This window comes from Dicentrarchus labrax, unplaced genomic scaffold (assembly GCF_905237075.1).
Source record: "Dicentrarchus labrax unplaced genomic scaffold, dlabrax2021, whole genome shotgun sequence".
NCBI lineage: Eukaryota > Metazoa > Chordata > Actinopteri > Moronidae > Dicentrarchus > Dicentrarchus labrax.
This window is the reverse complement of record NW_026136703.1, coordinates 13,354,703-13,372,447: the sequence shown is the minus strand read 5'-3', so window position 1 is coordinate 13,372,447 and position 17,745 is coordinate 13,354,703. Positions and strand designations below refer to the sequence as shown.

The following is a 17,745-nucleotide window of genomic DNA, read 5'->3' as shown; positions in this document are numbered from 1 at the left end:
GAAGGTGGGGTTTGGTGTCACATCAAAAGTCTTCCGTGTGGTCTACGGAGTGTTGTGTATCACGGACCCTGATACTGAACTGAAGGTTAGCTAGCACAACTGCAAACAAGTATTTTAAAGCAACAGAGACGACCACACTGTAGAGATACTTGTAGTTTGTATTTTCTTGGATGATTTTATCTTCAACTGAGTGAGGTTTGAGATTTTAAGCTGACGTTAAGCTAACGCTAACTGCACGGTAGTTATGTTCATCCCGGTGCATGTCGGATGTAAACTTGAATACACGTGAAAACAAAACAGCAATATTTAAGCTAGCTATGGTTAACGTTAGATATGGCTGATGTACTCTGTTAGTAGGTGTAAACGTGTCGCTTTGTGTCCTTTATCACACTCCTAGATGGCGTTAGTTAGCCTTGAGATCACGCTAACCAAGTTCAGCCTTTACCTGAAAGCATATGAGACACACACACAGCGTGTTATTACTCTTATTACATTACGATGGTCTCTGCCAGATCTATCTATCAGTTCAACACTAGTCAATGAACCAGAGGACAGCTTGAATGAGTTTCAGTACAGTTACAGTCCTTTATCTGTCACCAGGGACGTAGTGGTAATGTTGTGGGCAGCCACCAGCTTTGGGCCCCCCCCGAACAATCCTTTACCTTTTTACACTCCAGTAGTCTGGTAGTGTTTTAATATCATCTTTTTTTGTCCTTCAGAGGAATGTTGCGGCGTCCCAAGCCCACTGACTCTGAGGCAGACCTCCTGAGAGAGCAGGAGCAGTTCCTGACCTCCGGCACCCCGTCTGCTGCCAATGTGGTCCGCCGACCCGACAAGAGGAGAGGCGAGGCTGGAGGAGACGGAGGGGAACATAACGGGGAAGATGAAGGAAGACAGAGGGATGTTGTCACCATAGAAGGTAAAAGATGTGTTGTTTTTTTCTTTTTATTATTGAGAATGTTTACATTTTGAGCTTAACATGAGCCTAAGACGGTAATAAACACGTTAGACACTTATATTTTTAGGTTTATGTGACAGCATATATAGTTAAGCTTATTACAGAAATCCAGGGTTTAAAATTGATGTTTCTTTTCAGTCAGAAGACTACTTTCCCCGCAGGCAAACAGGCAATCCTCATTGTTGAGCCCTGCAAGAGAACCTGATGTTCAATTCTTCTGTTTCCTCTAGATCTTCCAGACCAACTCCCGTCTCTGACGCCAGCTCCTCCTAAGAAGTCCCGCTTTAAAGCGAGTCGTGTCACTTTTGAGGGTGAGGATGCTGAGGAGAGGCTGGACAGACAAGACACTCACATCAGTGCTGTTCTCTCCAGGATCATTGTAAGTGCCTGTGTACTAAATAAAGTAGCTTATTTCCCCAGTTGGATCTCTCCGAGTATAAATGCATCCAGTGTGTCAAATATTGTTCATCAGATTTTCCACTTTGGTTGTGACATGTTTAGTTTGACATGATACACAGACTTTGTTGTGTTTTTCATTATTTCATCAATGGATCTGTAACAATATTCTTTTTTTTAAGGAGAGAGATACTAGCTCTACTCCAATATCTCTACCACCACTTACAGGCATGGCTTTCCCAAAAGTATTGCACCGCTCAGAAACCAGCAGTCAGGTAAAAAGACATTAATCCAGACATTCTTCATAAATGGTGTGAGTTTAGATTTAGTGTTTTTGAGTTTGCGTTCATCTTCAGTTTTTAAGTTTATTCATATTTATGGCCAGGTTCCACTGTCTTCAGCTGGTGGAAAGAAGAGTATCTTTGCACGTCAGATTGCGTCTCAGAGAGTTAAGGAGGGAAACACACCTTTACACTGCGCACCTGAAGCTGCTCAGACTCCTGAAACCAGTATGGATACAGATGATCGTAAGGCTTCAGCTATATTATTCTAAATGTCTCCTTTCTCTTTCACCACAGAAACCCCTCTTCTCATTATTGTTTTATTGTCTTTGTCTTTTTGCTCCTCTCCACTAACCAGAGCCGACTGCAACCTCAGGTCCCAGGCTGGTGTCTGGTCAGGGGCTTGAGGGCCGAGGTAGCTCAGGAGAGACCATAAGGATCCACAGGGAGAACCAGGCTAAACTCCAGGCAATGTCTCAGTCTGAGATACTACAGGAGCAGAAAAAACTCTTATCTCAGCTTGGTAGGCAATGGTGTTGTTTATATGACATCTGTAGACATGAGGACATTATGTTTTTGTATTGTATTTTGTTGGTACCACTGCATATAACGCGATTATTTCTGCTTCCAAGATCCTAGACTGGTGGAGTTTGTTAGATCGCGCAAAGCCCAGAGCGTCCCGTCCTCTGCCTCCCCATCCAAACACCCCCAGGCCAAAAGCAGCAGGGAAAACTTACCTCTTCAAAATGTGAGCAGAGACTCCTCCAGTGCTGCTGTGCTGTTCCAGAAACCCCAAGAAGTAGAGATGGAAGTAGAGGAGGAGGAGGAGGAACTGCCACCAGCACCTGCTGTGACGGGTATGATGGGTTCAAAATAAACCCTTTTTTCACTTCCAGCTTGTCAGTTGCTCCTGGTGTCTGCTGCTGCTGCTGCTGGAGATATACATAAATCAGCAGCATGTTAGTTAGGTGGATGACTATGCTATGTCATTATTTCACATTGTTTTTAAATTATAACTTTTTGTCGCTGTCAGATTATCCGATCAGTGATACATGCTGGGTGAGAAACCCTGAATGTACAGAATGTGCAGAATAAATGAGAATGAGGCAGCGTTTGTCCACGTTCAGGAAGACAATCACATCTGGCTGTCTGCCAGCTTTCTCTGCCTCCATTCCTGCCTTTATCTGCCTCACCTGATCATTTCCCTCTCCACTCTGCCTCTTCTCCTCACTCCTCCAAGCATCCATTCTCTAATTGTATAACTAACTAATGTGGGATGCTGCTGCTGCATGGCTATAATCCAGACATTAAGCTGATCATTGACTTCACTTTGTGTGATTAGCAGAAAAGCCTGGCCAAGCCAGAAGTAGCCACTCTCTGCAATTAAGTTCCTGCAGATCATTCAAAGGATACTCCCAGTGCTGATGAAAGCGTTGCTAATGGATCATATGAAGGCAGATCGTGCACATCATTTATACCATTCTGTTTTCCAAAAACAAAATGAACAGAGCTTTTTTTGTTTTTCTGGAAGAGATCATTCATTGTCTCCTCTACTTTCCCTTTTAGAGAAAACAATCCATCCTTGTTTTGGGTTGAGAATAAATAGGCAGACATTGCCTCAGCTTTTCACTGAATATCTTCAATAGTTCATAGTTATAGGGAGTAATGCAGTGCCTCCAGGTGACTATGGTATTATATCTGCAAAATGTATTTAGTTAGTAATTTATTTTAGTATTATGGGAAACGCAAGCTTTCCAGATGTTTTTGTATAATATTTTGCATAATGTTCCATAGATCTGGATTCAGTTTCTCCCGCATGAATACTTTGTTTAAATACAGTTTTCACCCAACCAAGTTACCTTAATGACTAAAGTTAATTTGCTTACTTTTCATATGGTCATTGTTTCACTGATACAACGCCACCTGCTGCTGTTAAAATGTGATTATTTACAATATTGTAAGGAGTCCATAATTTTATTTTCATTTAAATTTTTTATAAAGTTTTTGTAACAGTAAATATTTGTAATCGTCTAATGTGTTTTTGTTCAAGTGGCTTTTCCATTTTCTTCTGAAAACATGTTTCTGTGAGTTTTTTCATCAGAATTTCTGCATATGTGTATTATTCAGTCAGTGTAGCAGTAGTTTGTGTCTTCAATGGAGGCACATGTTGGAGTCGTCACTTCATGTGTGCTGGCTGCAACAGTTACCAGTACCAGTTAATGCGAGCAATCATACATTGTTTCTGGTCTTCTCTTCGTCCTTCTGTGTGTGTGTGAATTCAGAGGAGGATCTGCCAGTGAAGCCTCAGAAGGAATGGGTCCACATGAATAAACTGGAGCCAGAGAAGCTGGAGTGGATGAGAGACTTGCCTGCACCCAGAAGGAAAGGAACGAAGAAGGTAGGGAGCTCTTTCTTACAATACTAATAAACATTCATTAATTTCAACTCAGATCTTGTGCTGTGAAGCCAACACATTCTGTGGTTTCCTGACAGGCCATGCAGGCTCGGTTTGACTTTGCAGGGACCTTAATTCCACCCACTGAGGATCTGCCCACCCACTTAGGCCTGCACCACCATGGAGAGGAGCCTGAGGTCAGTAGGCAACACGTCAAAAAATAAAACTTTGGTTAGGTACTTCAGATTCTACCTGTAGTTTTAAATGTCATCATGTCAAGTCAGGGTAATCTCAAACTTCAGGCAAGGCTCTGTCTCTTTTTGGAAGTTATGATTTCATTCTTGACATTGAGGATCTCTCTCCAGCGGGCAGGTTACTCCCTGCAAGAACTCTTCCTGCTGTCCCGGAGTCAGATCATCCAGCAGAGGAGTCTGGCCCTCAGCATGCTGGCCAACATCCTCTCAAAGGTACGCAAACGCATACGGTGTCATGCATATCCGCAGAGACACATGTCTGCAGTCACTCATTTCTACTTCTTACCCTGTAGGCACGTGCTGGGGAGTACCTGCCTGTTCTGAAAGGCAGCGTGACGTCCACTCTGCTCGACGCCGGCCTGCTCTTCCTGCTCCGCTTTGCGTTGGACGACAGCGTGGAGGGAGCGATGTCCGCCGCTGTCCATGCACTTAAAGCACTACTTGTGTGTGCAGAGGATGAAGTAAGACAACTTGAAGTATAACATTAAAACGGAATATTAAAATAAAGCGATGCACAAGTCATAATATCTCCAAAGACTTACTAAGGTTTGGTTATGAAGTGATTCTGAGAAGTGCAGTACAAAGTACACAGTAACATTGACCAGTTCTCGCAAAATATGTCAGAAAAACAGGACTGAAAACTTGACTTGTATAAGATATAATACACTCTGATTGTCTGTTACAGTTCTTCTAGTTACTCTTGTTCATTTCCAATTTATTTTCCCTTCCCAGGAGTGTTTGGACTACACCTTCTCTTGGTTTCGTGGCCTGGCTTCCTTCCCTCTGCTGCCTTCTGCGCAGGAGGAGGAAGAAGTGGAGGATGAAGGGCTGCCTGAATGTATGAGGTTGACGGCTAAGGAGAAGGAAGAGAGGAAGAGTGATCACGATGTGGCCAGACAGGATGTTGTCAAGGTAAACAAGCAGAATTCATTTGGAGTTTTTGTATTAGGAAGATCTCTAGGCGAAAGTTGAATGATTCTTCTTGACTGTGTTTCAGGGCCTGTTGAAGATGAAACTGCTCCCCAGGCTACGTTACATCCTCGAGGTGGTACGACCTTCTCCTCGAGTGGTCCATGACATCCTGGAGATCCTGACTCGTATCGCTAGGCACTCCGCCTCATCTTCCACTCAGGTAACAACAATAACAGTCACTTAATCATTTAACTATATCCAGATTTTTTTTTTAAGCCATTCTTGAAGTACAGTTAATCATTATTGTCTGTATTTAACTTCTGGACAGATACAGTAAAAATGTATTTCACTCTCAGGTGCTTGACTGTCCTCGCTTGATGGAGATGGTGTTATCAGAGTTTCTTCCCACTTCCTGGACAGCGCCATCTTCGCCCCTTCCTCAGTCGGTTTACGGGCTCCCTCTGGCCAGCGCCATGAAGCTGTTAAGAGTATTGGCTACCTCTGGAAGACATGCCTGTGCCAGACTGGTAAGTGCCACTGTGGAATGCTGTGGAAACTGTCGGGGATGAGCTGTCTTCATACTGTTGCTGCTTTGCATATATGAACATATCCAGTGGTGTGTGAATGTGCAGACACCATTTTTTGAATAAGTCAATTGTTTTGTGCGCATAGCTTTTGACTTTGAGGATTATTGTCTCTCTGTAAAAGACAAAACATAAAATATAAGAAGAGTCAAGGGACCCGTAACCATTTATTTTTAAAGCCACATTTTTCAAAGTACTTTATTAATCTTGATTTATTCACGCATTTGTAACTTCTGCTGACACTATGTACCATCAAATCATTAGCAATCACATTATTATCACATGTATAAGCATTAATAGTGTATATTCCTCTCTCCTCTCCCCAGTTAAACTCTCTTGGAGTGAGGGAGCGTCTGTGTTGTCTGCTGAGTGCTGAGCCCGGTGAGCTGCTGCTGGAACCGACCGAGGCCCTCAGGATCTCCACTGAGGCTTACAGGCTGTGGGCTGTAGCAGTCGGCTACGGACAGGCCTGCAAATTATACATGTAAGTTAATACATTCAAGGCCACAACCTAAGGCCTAATAAACCACCTTTACTGATTGTCCACCTGGGCGCACACTGATTAAGCCTCAAGAGTTTTAAGTTATTGAAGAGCCCGCACAGGACAATAAATCAAGAATAAAAAAGTCCAATAATTACATCGAAAAATAAGGGCGGTGTAATCCTCTCCTCTCTTCTCTCACAGTGCTTTATCACAATCCTGTCTTTATTTCCCCACAGAGACCTGTATCCAGGCTTAGCGAAGGCCTTACAGTCAGTTCACAGAGTCCTGGCCCCCTCAGATCCTCTGCTGCCCCTGCAGCTCCAGCGGGTCCTGGCTCTTCTTTCTCTGCTAACACAGGTCACACACACTGCTGGCTGCCACCAGGAGCTACAGGCTGGCATGGTCAGGTAAAGATGAGGATTAAAGTGTTTTTAGAAAAACCCTGCTGCTACACGAAGCATCACACAACACAACTGAATCCTTCTTAACCTACACATTACCCCCTCAGTTCTCAGGGAGAAGAGTGCCCTCCTCCTCCTACAGTGTCCTGGGGTCATGTCGCAGGGTTGCAGGCATCCCTGTTGGGGCATTTGAAGGGCTTTGTGAAGAGCCTTGATAATCCAGCTCATAAAGAGAGCAGCCTGGCTGTGATACCAGCTTACCTGACCTACCTCGGAGCTTACTACCATCAGCTCTCCAGACAGGTACTGCTTCCTGCCAGGTGCTTCTTTTCCTGTATGTGAGGAGGTAACTGTGTATCAGCCTCCTTACAAAGCCACATTTGAAAAACTGAGTTTAGGCTGTACATCAACAAAATGTAACAGGAGAGTGGCTTTAATATGCAAACAATTTGTTGAACTAAATTACAATAACAAGACTCTCGTCCTCAGAACTGTTTCAAACCAGTCGAGACGCTTCAAGAACTGGAGCTGCTGACGTCTGAGGTTCTCCTCCCCCTGCTGTCCCACCATGTTGTTCAAGGCCTGATAAAGAACCTAAAGTAAGTCTGATACAGATGACAGTTGCCTTTGTTTTGCTTATACAATTTTGTATTGACCTTCATCAGCAGCACAATGTTTTCTGTTACTGATAAATGTTTTTTTCCCACCAGGTCTTCCTCAGTAGTGTGTAATATCCAGTCTAGTCATCCAGGCCCAGAGACCACTCCCAGCCTCCCTGGTTTGGCCTGCCCAGCATGGAGGGACCATCTGGGACTGGTTGTTCCCAGTTCTCCCTTCCCTCTTCTCACAGGCTTGGGGCTCCTCCTGGAAACAATCACTGGCATCCACAAAGGCCTCAGCAGCAAGGTAGGTCTCACTAAAGACTTTTTCTGGGAGTATTTTATGTCCTTTGAGGACAGGAACAGACAATAACGGGATATAGAGTCTGCAGGTTTTCTCATTACATCTTTTAACTGCCAAGTACCTCTTCAGCCAAATATGAACTACTTAGACTATCACTGAGCTAGGATCACAGCTGGATTTATTTTGCTGCCATCTCGTGGTGACATACACAGAATCCTATATATATTATCTCACATTTTGCCTTTTCTGTGTTTGACTCCCACTCTGTAGTTCACTGGCCTCCTCCTGTCAGAACCTGTGATTGGTTACCTGCGAAGCTGCAGTCAGGCTACGCCCACCTTGTCTCACACCAGAGCCTGGCTTCTCCGTCACGAACACCACCTCCTCTACCTGCTGCTCCGGCTGGCACACAGACTTGTAGGCTGGAACATCAATCAGACCCCCATAAACAATATTCTGTTGACCTGAAACATGCAGTTCAGGCTTTGTTTCATTCAGCAACATTATGTTCTGTTCCTAACTAATGCCTCATAATGCATCCTGTTCTGTGCTTAATTGTATTTTTAAACCAACAGATGTATAGTTTTGTATGGAAGGAGTATCAGTAGGTGCAGGTCATTGTGATTTCCTTCCTGTCTGATCTTTTGACAGTGTGTGGATAAATTTAGTTTTAATCTGAGATAAACTGATTTAATTATTTGTCCTCTTGAGTGTTATTTGCTGCTTTACATACATTTGTCATCAAGCTGCGTCTACTTTACTCTTTTTTTTGTTTCATCTCAGGTTACCATTGAGCCACAAGTGGCCAAGCATGCCTCACTGTACCACCAGGTGGCGCTGGTTCTGCTGCCATGGTTATTGCCTGGGAGTGAGTACCTGGCACATGAACTGTTGTCCACCATCATCTTCAGCAAGGACTTTATATCGTAAGTTTAACTTAAGCTTTATTTGTGATTAATTGCCAGTAAGAGCAAATGCAGTCAACCTAAAGAGCTTTTTATTTTTGTTGTTTTGTTGATTGCATATAATACATTCTATCTGATAATAATAGTTTAGATTAGTGCTTGAAAAATGGGGTCGATGATGTATATTTTCTTCAAATGTACCTTCCTTTGGAACTGGATCAAATCAAGCAATGATCTGTTTCCACCAAAAGTAATGTTCCACATTCTTTGCTTCCTCTATTATTACTCAGTTTATGTGTTTGCTTTCCAGAGAGGGCCACAGTGGAGGACCTGAGGCTGTAGAGCTGGGAGAGCTGAAACTCCAAGAGCAAACACAGCACCAAACCTCTCCCTCTCTCCAGACCGTCGGAGCCCTCCTGAGAGAAGCCTGTGTCCAGCTACCATCCATACGAGGCTGCTTCCTCACTCACCTGGCCCACCTGGAGCCATCCGTGCTGACGTCCCGAGACGCTCTCCTCGGCCGCAACCCATGGATCAACTCCCATCTCCTCCCAGAGCTCACTGGTCCCACCTTGCCGTCCGACTGGCCTTTCCTTCCGCTCGTCAGCCTGTATGAACGAACAGGGGTGTCTGACGGTGGCGGGTTAGCGGTGGAGGAGCTCCCACAGGGGGCTCTGCAGGTGGTGACCCACTGTCTGCAGTGGCTGCTGCTGCTGGAGGTCTGGAGGGAGGACGCACTAAAGGTACAAAAACAAGTCAGGGCAGGTGAATTTTTTAGCACAAGATTGCATCAACGGGCTTTACAGTCTGTACAGAATACAACACCCTCTACCTTCAGACCTGTGATTTAGATAAGAAAAAACTCCCCTTACTTAAACCCAGATCAGCCCACACCAATTACCGCCTTGGGTAATATTATCAGCAGACTAATGAATAATGAAAGTAATTGTAGATTGTTGCCCTAATAACAGTATATCTATAAAAAATAAATTCTAAGTGTTATTGTTGGATCCTCTTGTGGTCACACTTCTCCTCTAGTGTGTCTCTGTCTGGAAATATTACATTATTTTAATTGTAATTAACGACCTGAATATTTTGTCATGTTGTAGGTGATCCTGCCCATCGCCAAGCTCGCCCGCTTGTCCTGTGTGTTCCTGTGTTCCAGTGACTTATTCCTGGAGAGACCTGTTCAGAAACTGACCTGGGGTCTGTTCAGACTGCTGACCAGGTCTGACAATATTTTATATTCTTTTATTACTACAGAAAAAAAATCTAAACTGAGCACAGAGAAAGCTGACGGCTAAACTCCAATTAAACTCTTCCATTTACAGGAGATCCAGGCTGGACTCGTTGGACCTGAATGTCCCTCCTCCAGGTCTAGCCTCGTTCCAGGACTTGTACTCGGCTCTTTTGAGCCAGTATGAAGCGGTGTCCTTTGGAGACCGGCTGTTTGGCTGCTGGGTCCTCTTACCCCTGCAGCGGAGGTACAACACCACCATGAAGCTGGCTGTGTTTGGAGAACATGTGGGGATGCTGAGGTCACTGGGAGTCACCTTGGACCAGGTAATAATGAGGAGGTTTAGCCTCTTACTTTCCCCACACAAGTATTCTTTGATCATATATCATATTGGATTCATTTATTATCTCTATCTCCTCATGTGAAGCTCTCCATCCCTATTGAGCGGTTCACGTCTCCCCCTGAAGACTCCCTCCCTCTCCTCCATCTGTACTTCCGCTCTTTGGTAACGGGGACCCTGAAGCCTCGCTGGTGTCCTGTCTTGTATGTGGTTGCCTTGTCTCACGTCAACTCCTTCATCTTCTCACAGGATGCTGCTGCACAGGTACAACACTGCACACTGACACACACACACACATAGTCTCTATATTAAGTGCTGTAAAGGAAATTGGTTGAGTCTTTTAATGATTTATGATAGCAACCCAGAGACTTCAAAACCGAATCCAAGTCTGTCTTGATGAAGTCTGTTGTATTGTGTTGTGTAGTACTCATGTTAATAGAGTGCTTTGTGGCTTTTTTTAATCAGATGCAGTGAAACCTAAGGCAAACTGCCACACGTGTAATGATTTAGTAAATCCAGAAGGTGCTGCAGCTGCACTGAATAGGAGGCTGAATTTGTGGGAAGTACTTTTTGGTTTTACAGGGATTTATAAACTTTATCTGTGCCAAATATGAGCTCATTGAATGCAAAATCTTAAAGATTTAATTTGCCTACAAAACCGGTCCTCATTTTATTGATTAACTGTGAAAGGAGCAGCCTCTGAGTTTGTCTTATACATTTAATATAGCTCCTTCCTGTCGATGAATTTTGATTTAAGTTATGGTATGTGACTAATTCAACTGTGAGGTTTGCAGGTTAACATCCTAGAACAAGAAACGCATTTAGCGACTTAAACTCATTTACTTTATTCACAAAGACATTATTTCAGAGCAGTTGAGCTGAACACAGTCATATATACGGATGGGGAGCTTTTTTAAGTTAACACTGAGAGGTAAAGTGCATCATTACAGTACATCAATGAGGCCTTTGATCTTTACATCCCTCGTCCTTTTCCAGGAGGTTGAAGCAGCTCGACACAGTATGCTGAGAAAAATCTACTACCTGACTGATGAGGTACTTCACTCTCTCTCTCTCTCTCTGATCTTTATGCGCTGCGAGGTGTTTATTGATTGTACCCCCTCTTTCCCCCATCGCCTCTCACAAATGATGTTTTCCCCACATTCCTTAGACAATATCAGCCTCATTATTTCACAAGTTACTGTTATTCTGGTACCATCTATGGTGGTTGTAGCTTTTTTCATTTGCTTTAAAGCTACCACATTTATGGCTTAAGAGTTAATTTTGTATGTGGTAATGATCTCATCTTTATTGTTTTTGAGTAATGAGTTCAGCAACAAAGAGTTTTTCTTTCTAGGTCTGTTTTGGTTTTTCAGTTTCTCTACAATGTCTTTTAACACCTAGTTAATTGTATTAGTTCCAGCTTTCCGTAATAACTTTGTTCCCCGAGTATTATTGAATACATCTGCATCCTGTCTTTGACACTGCAACAAGTCCCACAATTAAACCTTGTGTTGTTCTTTACTTGAAGGTGTTCCCAACCTTTTTCGTCTGATATTTTGTCAGAGATTGAAACTGGATTTAACACTATTAATTATATATGTGTGTATATTGTTTTCTTAAAAAAAACCCCATTATTTTTCAACAATTTATTCATTTTCTTCCAGCTATTTCAGGCATTCATCCCTAACGTTTTGCCATCTAATTTAGCTGTTTATCAAATTGTCTATCCATTACTTTAAACTATCTATTTCAACAATTTATGTATTTTTTGTTGCTCTTTCAATCATTTATTTACTGTCTTAAGCTAAATATTAAAACAAATCTGTTACTTTTAGCTATTTTAACCATTTATCCAGTACTTTTATCTTTTTTTAAATTAGTTGAATTACTCCACAATATTTCCACATACTGTAGATTTACCCCCTTTGGTATAAGTATCCCTGATTGGGAATCACTGTTTTACACCACCACTGCAGCTGCTTCTCTCACCTCCTTCTCACTGTTCATCTCATTTCTAGGTGTTGCGGAACCACTTGCTTCTCTTCCGTTTGCCACAACAGCACTCAGAGTTTGGCTTCGATATGTACGATCAGTTGCCCCCCATTAGGGCAAAACGTTTGGAGAGAGTCCTGAGACTTCAGGACAGCAGCGATGAAAAAGGAGACTGAAGGCAAGCAGGGAGTGGAAAAAAGGGATAGTAGTGAGTCAAAAACAGAACATGTATAGGAGCGACAGTATGGGACTGAGTGCAAATCGAAGTACGAGTACGAGAAGGAACGTTGGTGGTGGGAGAAAAAGTGAGACAATTATTTCAAAGAGGTGTCTCATCAAGATCAGCCTTGAAACAAGAGCCGACATGTTGACAAGAAACTTGTCTGTGGTCTCTTTTCTCAAAGGAAACCCAACCTGAGGAAGATCTGGCCATTCCTCAATGAAGTAGCATTTGCAAATAATTCTTAGCACTTAGTTGAACTTGACTAAAGTTTAATAAAGGTAGACTTTTCGATCTAATACTATATTTTATAGATCCTCAGTGGATTATCTGAAAGTCTGTTCAATCTAATGTTTGTACTTGAACCTGTCTGAGCTGAAACACACCCAGCCAAGTCAACCCAAAGGTAAATACAAATGCTAAAAATTAAATGTAGATGCAGCGGGGCACAGGTCCCACAAAACAAGCGGACGGGAGGAATTCAGTGTATTTCCTTTAACGCCAGCACTTTGCCAGAGTGTGTGTCTGATGAGCTTGAAAAACAGAGAAGGGCGACTCTTGGCATCTCAGAGTAAAGACAAATGACCTACTTTACAAGTGCCTGAAATTGTCCTTTTTTTGTGAATAAAACATGATTTCAAGTATGCGTAACCCTAATGTTTTTTATTCTTGTATGTCTCAGCGCTGCAAGTATAGCCCATAAAAAAAAAATTGTATTTAACTAGAATACAACTGAGTTTGTTCCAGAAATACATCCGCACGCCATTTGATAAAAACAGTTCAGCAGACATAATGTTTTCAGCGGGTTGTAACAAATTACAATACAGTTTAAAAACACACAAACAAAAACCCATCCAAAACGGGTCTCTCGGGGCCATGAAGATAGGCAGAATGCATTGTTCCCTCTCAGTGTCGCTGATCAATAACACTCACCCTGAAGTCCTTCACAGACAAAGACCCTATTTAATTTCCATTGAAGCTTCCCTAACTGTTGCCAATGTTACATCAGATTTGGAAAATGCCCAAAAGGGACGGGAGTGTTTTCTGTGCATGTGTTTGTACTCAGATAACAAGTTGTCTGAATGAACTCCACCTGCATAGCATTAACAACTTGTCACATATTGAGGAAGTGAAACTAAACATATTTTATATTCCACAGGGATTTTTCTGTTTTTAAAGTATAACTTAAAGAGATGCATATAGGTTTAATATAACTTTTAAAACACATTTAATATTCTTCAGGAGTTAATAAATATATTTGTTTATCAGAAAGAAATTTCAGCAGGCACCAGGAATGTCTACATTATCTTGATTTATTAGTTCAGTCGTACATAATTAGAAATAATTACTAAATACAAATTGCAGAACCAAAGTGCTTGCCCCTGGGCTGGGTGAGTCACTCTCCAGTAACAATAACTAACATAGCCAACATCATTATAAAGATTAATATTTTGGATAAGCCTTAAAGAGGCGTAACCAGAACTGAATCACTGGTTTGATATTTGAGTGTTTTTACTCACTGAAAGTTATGTTACTGCTTTTAAGATAATAAAAATTACACTAATAAATACTATTCAAATTGAGAAATGTTTCTGGAGTGAAGCCAGGCTTGTAACAGACTATTTGATGCATGATTGAGATTGTATTCATACAGGCACTCGCCTGGTTTTAAAGTACGGAGGGAGTCCATCTTTGTCAAAGTGAGCATGCCCCAGGGAGGTGTCAGATTCTTTCTTGGAGTATAAAATAATAGCAACCTGATACTTTAAAGGCCCCACCTAAACATCACAACCAACTCCTTATGAACCAAACTCCTTATTCAGCTTGTGGCCTGTCATGCTCTGTTTCTATTTGTCTTTACAGCTATTATGCAATAATATGGGTGCCGAGTAGATATCCGTCTCTGATTAAACTGATTTGTCTAAATTTTTTCTGTTTCACCAACATCCAGATTTTCATATAACATGTCAGAGCAAGGACTGGCACCAGACAGCTTGATGTCATGTTGCTTATTCATTCCTTTGTTTGGCTCTGATAAACGGCATTGACCTGTTTTTTTTTTAGACAAAAAGTGTATTGATTTATCAGCTGCTCTCTATTCTCAGTGAAATACCTTGACATGTAATTTGCTGTTGAAAGACAATGGCACCTCCTGTGGATACTAATACTGGTCACATGGTTCACTCCTCATTTGGTCTGTATTCGGTCTCATTCATGGGAAACAGCCCTTAACGTAATCATTAAACTGACCGATTCAAAAGTAAATTATCTACAGGGAAACTACACTTGGACTTACTAACTACTTTATGGCTAATTTAAAATAGCTTACACCAAGACTGCTATTAATCTTTATCTGTAAAAAAGACTATTCCATAATATTTCATATTCTCCATTTGGATACCGTCGGTAAGAAGGTTTGATTAAAAAACAAACAGGAGAAGATCATTATTTGTTTGTCCTGCAGCTTTCAAGCGTACTCTGAGATTTTCCACTGTAGAAAAAAATATTATGTAAGTGAACTTTTACATAACCTATTTTTTTGGGACCTACAGTCCAGCCCAGCGGCATCTTATATCCCTCCTGTATTGATTGCATTGGATGATTTATGAGTGTCTGCTTCAGCCTTGAACATGGGCCATTGTTGAAAGATAACACGCCTTGGCGCACGTTATTGCCATTGAATTAGTGTAGGATGGAATTAGTAGAGGAAATGAAGTGATTTGTTAATGACGAGGTTTCAAAGGTTCTTACAGGAATAAATACGAATCAAAAGTTACTTATTTTAACTGTAAAATCTTGATTTAACATCTGTGAAAACCAAACAATACAGGAATAAATCCACATTTTAGGAAACACACTACTGTCTCGCTGTTTGGTAAATTTGAAGCTACTACAGCCAGCAACCTCTTAGCTTAGCATAAAGGCTGGAAATAGGGGGAAACAGCTAGCCTGGCTCTGTCTTCATCTCCCTAAGTAATATGTGATATATTATAAGTTGAATTCATACAAAAAGTAGTGTAAGAATGAAAACTTGTGATACCTTCGGTAAGAGCCAGGCTATTTACTCCTGTTTCCAGTCTTTATGCTAAGCTAAGCTAAGCTAAGCTGAACTGACTGCTGGCTGAAGCTTCATATTTAGCCTACCAACACTGGCAATTTTAAGTAAGCTCTTGGCCATTTTTAATCTAGTTAAGTGAACATACTTACGTTACTTAAAGATTAAGCAAGCTAAAGTTTTATTTGCTAGTTTGAGCTTCATACCTGGTGCTTCTTAACATTTCGTTGGGCCTTTAATATCTTGTATCTCTCTGCACCTGAGCTTTTCTTTATTGAGCCTCTGATTTCATTGAGGCTTTTTGACTTTGACTGGTTTGTTTTGCGGCACATGTATATTCTGTATATCAGAAGGTTGAAATGTGTCTTAATACTAACAATAAATGTTTTATGTAAATACACATAAACTATATTATCAGTGATAATTAAAGTTAGTAAGAATATTGTTGCACTTGATCCCATTTAAGGGTCAGTCATAGGCCTTTGCATAGTAAGCAGTATACAGTTCATCTGCCTCTGTTTGTATCGCTCCAGTAGCTAACATAGTAAAACTCCTCAGAGCGTACGTTTCTCCTGTCTGAGGAGTCTCATTGATGTCTCAATCTCCTGCCAACCAACAAAGCTTTTCAGGATTTTTAGGGTAGAATATTGAACACTGGAGATTAGTATTTCAACACTTTAACATCTCACTGCTGAAGACTAATCTCCTCTGATTCACCCTGTTTCACTCACTTGAACACAGGAGGTTAAAAAGAATCAAAAGGCCTAAGAAAATCTTTAAATAAAGATGATGAATAATTGGCAGCTAAGTGGGTGCTTAGTTTTTATTTCTGTTTTCAGAGAAGCATAGGCTGGGAAGGTTTCAATACTCTGGGTAATTTTTCCCCACAATAAAAGACCAGCTTTAAAATTTTTATCAGATCTGAAAATCAGAGCCAATAAACGGACTGTAAAATCGAATTTAAAACAGTTTCTCCTACTCTTCTAGTCAACACCTACAAACAGCTCTGCAGATTGATCGAGGTGGTGCGTCACTCCAGGAGCATGCTGCAATGAAAATCAGAGGCTGGTCAACACATGCAGGAAAATGTAATCCCGGTTTAGGCTTGGGAACGTCAAAACATAAAGGAGTGGAGAAGCTGAGACTCTGCATCTCAGAGACCACCATCTGATGTGAGAAATACAATGCAGGCAGGGGGCAAATCATCCAGAGCGCAGTGCATGGGCTCTCTGTGTGCAGGACACATGGAGGTGACAGGCAAGACAGGAGAGCCCTACCTGGTGCTGAGCTAACAATGGACAATTCAAGAATGATGATGAGTGTATGAGCCACCATATATGCCTGAAGGAGTCAAAAGTGTCTGTTTTCAACTTGTTACATCGAAAAGGCCTGTCATGCATGGTCTGCACTTGTCTTGATGTTGGGAAGGCGTGCAATGATGCGAACAATAATAATAATCATTAAATCCCCTCAAATGCATTCAAACTAAAATAACAAGCCTGAGTAGAAAGTACAGATATTTGTAAGAGGATAGAAATGAAACGAGACTTGAAAAAACAACTTAAGTACCAAATGAAAATCTATTGAGCTGTTAAATTCAGCTTATTAGATTTCTCTACTACAACTACTTGGCAGGCTAGTGAAGTCCAATCTGGTCTGGAGTCCTTGTACATGGCAGTGACATATTTCATTTCATCATGAGTGTGAGGCTTGTATGTTGGCTTTCAGTGGAATCATATTGTGATGACTTGTTATTGTTCTTCAAATTTGTGTTTTACTCGTACTATAGTATTTCTACTTTTTACTTTTACTTTACCTCTTCCACCACTGTACATTGTCATATTGTGATATATTGATTTCAAACTACATTTCTGTATTAACATTCTCCACATCCTATAGTTCACCTCCCTTGCTATAAGCATATGGATTGTCATTGATTGCATCAGTCTGCTGCTACCCTTTAATGAATTCCTTTAATCTGAGTTGTACGGTCAGTATGAGAGAGTTCATGATTAATTCACCAGGGCAGCTCCCACAGGAACTTCTCCACAAACACAGTGTAACACACTACTGCTTTTTTTTTTTTAACATATTAAAGGCTTCATCATATTCCACCCAGATCTACAATCTTGTCTTCACTCATCAATAGGAGTTAGATATGGTTTGAAGTGTCTGCAAAGCGCGTGTTTAGTCCTGCAGGAAAAATAAGGGCGCATGTCCAAGAAAGTGGTTAACAAGGTCTCTGTGATAATGAAAAACACGAGCTGTTCTTTCCCCAGAATGTTATTAACAATGAATATTTCTGACCTAAGAGACTGAGACAATGTCCCTATTATTTATGACCACAGAGCTGTCTACTTAATCACTCAGCTGCATAAGTAGAATAATAATACCTCTGTTCGTGTTTTATGTATAAAACATGACACCC

General features: G+C 41.4%; 1 protein-coding gene and 1 long non-coding RNA gene across 5 annotated transcripts; one reads left to right on the top strand and one right to left on the bottom strand.

Annotated features, from left to right (window-relative positions):
* The first annotated feature begins 7 nt into the window (after positions 1–7).
* rpap1 (RNA polymerase II associated protein 1) lies at positions 8–12,908 on the top strand. Of its 3 annotated transcripts, none has more exons than XM_051384617.1 (27): positions 8–85; positions 720–919; positions 1,189–1,337; positions 1,537–1,629; positions 1,740–1,881; positions 1,994–2,158; positions 2,268–2,492; positions 3,918–4,033; positions 4,129–4,227; positions 4,396–4,497; positions 4,578–4,745; positions 5,017–5,196; positions 5,282–5,416; positions 5,553–5,723; positions 6,107–6,264; positions 6,501–6,671; positions 6,773–6,968; positions 7,155–7,264; positions 7,376–7,571; positions 7,839–7,985; positions 8,352–8,494; positions 8,784–9,216; positions 9,583–9,701; positions 9,805–10,036; positions 10,138–10,314; positions 11,047–11,103; positions 12,069–12,908. In XM_051384617.1, exons 2-27 carry the CDS (start codon positions 724–726, stop codon positions 12,216–12,218), a joined length of 4,230 nt encoding a protein of 1,409 aa, XP_051240577.1. In that variant the 5' UTR covers positions 8–85; positions 720–723; the 3' UTR covers positions 12,219–12,908. The 3 variants fall into 3 exon arrangements, with proteins under 3 accessions (XP_051240577.1, XP_051240566.1, XP_051240588.1); XM_051384606.1 differs by lacking the exon at positions 8–85 and adding an exon at positions 94–190; XM_051384628.1 differs by lacking the exon at positions 8–85 and adding an exon at positions 97–195.
* Positions 6,123–12,131, bottom strand: LOC127354637 (uncharacterized). 2 transcript variants are annotated; one of them, XR_007881599.1, is made up of 4 exons: positions 12,040–12,131; positions 7,132–10,329; positions 6,420–6,997; positions 6,123–6,249 (listed from the first exon to the last, which is right to left on the bottom strand). It is a non-coding gene; the product is annotated as an uncharacterized LOC127354637 (long non-coding RNA). The 2 variants fall into 2 exon arrangements; XR_007881598.1 differs by having other exon boundaries at positions 6,420–10,329.
* Positions 12,909–17,745: the final 4,837 nt, after the last annotated feature.

What these genes read in the sequence shown, in the direction of transcription:
- rpap1 (XM_051384606.1), top strand. Translation starts at nt 171, where the DNA reads ATGATTTTATCTTCAACTGA. An exon ending in GAAGGAAAGGAACGAAGAAG is followed by an intron (nt 4,034 to 4,128) that starts GTAGGGAGCTCT and finishes GTTTCCTGACAG; the next exon opens with GCCATGCAGGCTCGGTTTGA. An exon ending in TGGGAGTCACCTTGGACCAG is followed by an intron (nt 10,037 to 10,137) that starts GTAATAATGAGG and finishes CCTCATGTGAAG; the next exon opens with CTCTCCATCCCTATTGAGCG.